The 4,823-nt window shown below is 38.9% G+C and overlaps 1 protein-coding gene across 1 annotated transcript in view; it reads right to left on the reverse strand.

The window, feature by feature from the left end:
* Positions 1–4,823, reverse strand: part of SERINC3 (serine incorporator 3) — a 28,803-nt gene that overhangs the window by 14,257 nt on the left and 9,723 nt on the right. The window contains exons 2-3 of the mRNA XM_008059822.1: positions 1,240–1,401; positions 457–650 (exon numbers count right to left, since the gene is read on the reverse strand). Of these exons, the coding sequence (XP_008058013.1) occupies positions 457–650; positions 1,240–1,401 (356 nt within the window). The remainder of the gene's footprint in view (positions 1–456; positions 651–1,239; positions 1,402–4,823) is intronic.

The raw sequence follows: 4,823 nt of genomic DNA on the forward strand, positions 1-4,823 counted from the left end.
AGGCTGAGGCGTAAGGATCGCCGGAGCCCAGCAGGTCGAGGCTGCGGTGGCCAGGAGCGGACACTGCACTCCAGTCTGGGCAACAGAGTGAGATTCCAACTTAAAAAAAAAAAAAGATTTAGATGGGCGTAGTGGCACATGCCTGTAGTTCCAGCTACTTGGAAGGATCACCTGAGTCCAGCAATTCAAGGCTGCAGTGGCCATGAGCATGCCACTGTACTCCAGCCTGGGCAACAGAGTGAGACTTCAATTAAAAAAAACAAAACAAAAGGTAAGACTTCCCACCCTCTTCATGTTACAGGGCTCTAACTGAACGTGATATTAAAACAATTTCACACATGTAATACACCTGGGTCACGATTTACATATTCCATTGCTTCCATCAGAATGGCAACATTAACTGTTGAAGAGAAGTCACATCATAATATAACAAGTTAATAAATGAATCTTACATACCCATTGTGCACTGCTGCTCTGGGATCTTTACTTGTTTTTACTTTAATCATGAGCAGAGAGAAAACAAAGAAAAAGATGGCCAAGGCAAAGTTGATCCGATATACAGCTTTATAGCCGACCAGCACATCACAATCTTTATCCGCCATTATATCAGCCACCTTGATTTTAAATCCCTCTTCACAGAATCCAGGAATCTGAAAAAAGCAATTTCAATGCTATGGGAATATCCACATTTAAAAGAAATTCTATCCCACCACAGAAAAGTGGGTATTTATAAAATTAACCACTCATCAACTGCAAGACTGTCTGTGGGATTTTTCTCCTGGCCTTCTAATTCATTTACAATCTTGCTACCAAACAGCATAAACAACTTGCATTTTAAAAGTCAAGTGCTCTATGTCTTTGGCTCTTTTATACTGATGAGGTTATCTCCCATTTTCCCATGAGATTTTCCAGCTCCAATGGACTCTTTCCAAATATGAAGAACCAGTCTTGTTTAGATGTGGAAATCTAACACACAAGGAAAGAGAATGCTTTTGGACCACTCTTTTACTATGTTTTCTCTCAGTTGTTAGACTAGAGCCTAAAAATGTCCATTCTGTATTTCTGGAAAAGAACTAATATTCTGTGTCTTGACTACACTCCCAAGCAAGTAAAAATCCCAAAATTACAATGAACTTGAGTGTGTTTAACAGTGAGGCAATAAATAAGAATTACAACTAAATTCTGCAAAACATGAAAATTAACATAACAGCACAGAAAGGTACTGTTACTTTTCCTCACCTTCTTCAGCTGAGGCTCTATCTCCTTCTGCAGCATGATCCAGGACACAATAGTGCCCAGGAGGAGAATGAACGCGTAAATGAGGCGAGTCAGCATGGAATTCTTACAGTTGGGACAGCAACTACACAGCAAACATGATGCACCACTGCAGAGGCAGGGAACCTGCAATGAGCACACCAATGGTCATCTGAGGCCCCCTTCAGAGGACTCCTTCATGACACCGATGTCAGAGAAGAGAAGGCAAGGCAAACCAGGATTTCCAGTTTTAATGGAGAGAATCATGGCTGGAGGAAGTAGTTAAAATTATGGGCTCTGGAGTCAATATCATTTCTGCCACTTGCCCTCACCAGGTTACATACTCTACCCCAATTTCTTTATAAAATGGACTCAGTAATAGAATTTTCCTCTCTAAACTTTGCTGTATTAAACAAGCACTCAATATTAAGAGCCCAATGTTAATTATATCCACATAAAAAACATACTTTGTTTTAGAACAATATGAGAAAAATACAAAACTAATTCCACTTGCTGTTTGCCAAGAACCCTAGTTACCAAAGCTGATGTAACAACGTAAAGCAGTATTACATGGAAACCCTCTTATAAATAATGACATCAAGAGTCATTTAGCCGAACCAGAAAGTTTCTCAAAAAGGTAAATACAGAATTATCATATGACCCAGCAAGTATGTATCCCAAAGAACTAAAAGAGCTATTCAAACAAAAGCCTGTACATGAATGTTCATAACAGCACTATTTACAATCACCAAAACATGGAAACAACCCTATACCCATTAATTGATAAGTAAATGTGGTCTAAGTTAAATATGGTAGTCTATATGATGGCTTATTCAGACATAAAAAGAAACGAAGCACTGATACATGACACAACATGGATGAACCTTGACACATTATGCTAAGTGAAAGAAGCCAGACACAAAAGGTTCTTCCTGTATTATTCCATTTATATGATAAAATATCCAGAACAAGTAAATCTGAAGACAGAAAAACTAGGGACTGAGGGAGGAGGAGTCCCTTTGGGGTGATGAAAATGTTATGAAACTAGATAGATGTGAAGGTAGCATAACATTGTAAATGTACTAAATGCCACAGGGTTATTCACTTTAAACTGGTAAATTTTATGTTACGTACATTTTACCTCAATTAAAAAAAAAAGTAACCTGGATCTTTGGTCAGCTAATGACAACCTCAGATAAGAGAGGATATAATTTTTTTTTTTTTTTTTAAGAGAAAGGGTCTCACTCTGTCACCCAGGCTAGAGTACAGATGGAGTGATCACAGCTCACAGTAGCCTCAAATTCCTGGGCTCGAGTAATTCTCCCACCTCAGCCACCAAAATAACTAGGATTACAGGTGCACACCACCACACCCAGCTAAGAGAGGATATAATTTGAGTCATTCTTACATATGCTTGATTAGGAAACTGCTTGAATTGCTTTAACAGATGATGCTACCAAGTCACATTGTTATAGGCTAGGCTATTTTGGTTTTATTAGAACAATCATTTAGAAAAGACTTAAAAACTTGTACTAGGAAACTTTCTTTTGTAGCTGAGTGGAGCTAAAGGTAGAAGTTGCTTGAATTTAAAAGAACACATTTTTCCTTCTCCTTCCTCACTGCCCTTGAAATGCAACCCCCATTCTCCTCTCCTAGCACAGCCTTGCGGGACTGGTTTGAAAGGTCAATTTTATCTAGCAAGCTGGTGCTGGTAAACAAGCAGCTGGTCACAAGTATGAGAAATGAGGGAGATACTTGTCTTTGAAGAAGACTTTGTGAGATAAAAAATAAACTCAGTTAAAACTGCCTAAAATCCCTAAAGTATACTCACTTCTTTAAATGTAAACCCCTTTCTTGCGGTGTTTAGTTAGCTTTATGTCCCGTATAATCATTAGTTGGGTCTTGTGTGACCCAGAACTTGTTGTATATAAATAATAAATCAAAGTTAAATGAAAAGAACTCAGCCTGAAACTATTTTTAAAAAACATGTAACTTAAAAGAAAAACAAGATTAATGCAATTTAAACACGGTTTATGTCAATAGGTACTGAGAAGACTAAGTGCTGATTAAGAAGGACTCTGAGTAATAGTCACAGGGCATGTAGACATCATTAATTGTTAAAATAAATAAGACACCGCCTGTTTTAGCTATAAGTACTGAATATGAAATCTGCCTGGTTGAGCGGGTTTTTGATAATAATGCTAACCCCTCTCCCTATAACCTCATTGCAGAAATTAAACCCCTTTTCTTTCAGTTTCTGCCTCTCATCTTTAATTGGCTACAAGGGATAGCAGCCGGTTTGTTAGACCTGATAAAAACAACATGACAAAGACATGCTAACTTAGAATTAGAAGCAGAAGCAGATGTAAACAATAACTGACTCTGTTCTTATAACATGGTACCAGTAATGGTCTTTACTTTTTTATAGATGGTAACTTGTTTGGATTTTACATAGTTTTCATTTTCTCACCTGTAAAAGTGAGCATAATACCACCTACCCAAACAGGGTTACTGTTTGAACAATGTGACGATGACAAGAATATAAAGTACCTAGTATGAGTGCCTGACATAGCAAGGGCTCAATATATCATGGTAGCCATTATCATCTGTAATTGCATCAAAAATGGGAAATTGACGAGCCAGACTCAGTTCCCAATTCTTAACTAATCTGGACCCAAACACCAAAATATAGCAGATATTTTACAGCCAATACCAACAACACTAAAATTGTTACAGGTGTATTTTTCTCTGCACTTTCACACTCCTGTCTCCCTTCAGCTATTTTTTTTTTCCTGACAGAGCAATTACATAGTAAAAGCCTACTGTCAGTTATGGGTTGAATTTTGTCCCCTCCCAAATTCATATGTTGAACTCCTAATCCCCAGTACCTCAGATTGTAATCTTACTTGAAAAATAGGGTCATTACAGATGTACATAGTTGAGATGTTATAGGCTGAAAAGAGGCCATTTTGGTTATATTAGAACAGTCATTTAGAAAAGTCTTAAAAACTTGTATTCTTTTGTAGCTAGCTGAGTTGGGCTACACAGAAAAACTGCTTGGATTCAAAAGTGTACATTTTTCCTACTTGCTCCCTGCCCCCTTCTCTCCTGGCATGGCCTTGCTCGACTTGCCAATCTTATCCAGTAAGCCATTGCTGGTGCTGAAGAAGAAACAGCCAGGCAAGCCAGACCACACAATGATGCGGAGAGTGAACCAAGGCTGATAGCAATGTGTCTGAAAGCTTGGAGAGGGTATTGTCCACCTTTCCTCCATCTGTGCATAAAAGGACATAGGATGGTTATAGGTTAGGGCTCTGGGAATAAAAGATTGTTTTAAATAATAATGGGAATAAAATTATGCTTTAAAGCAATTTAAAGTTGTCATCTTGGCCGGGCTCGGTGGCTCAGCCTGTAATCCCAGCACTTTGGGAGGCTGAGGCGAGAGGATTGCCTGAGCCCACGGGTTCGAGATCCGCCCGGGCAACTTGGCGAGACCTCGTCTCTACAATAAATCAAAAGCTAGCCGGGCGTGGTAGCGCACGCCTGTAGTTCCAGCTACTTGGAAGGCT

The sequence above is a fragment of the Carlito syrichta genome, unplaced genomic scaffold, assembly GCF_000164805.1.
Source record: "Carlito syrichta isolate Samal-C Ts95f unplaced genomic scaffold, Tarsius_syrichta-2.0.1 Scaffold304381, whole genome shotgun sequence".
Taxonomy (NCBI): Eukaryota; Metazoa; Chordata; class Mammalia; order Primates; family Tarsiidae; genus Carlito; species Carlito syrichta.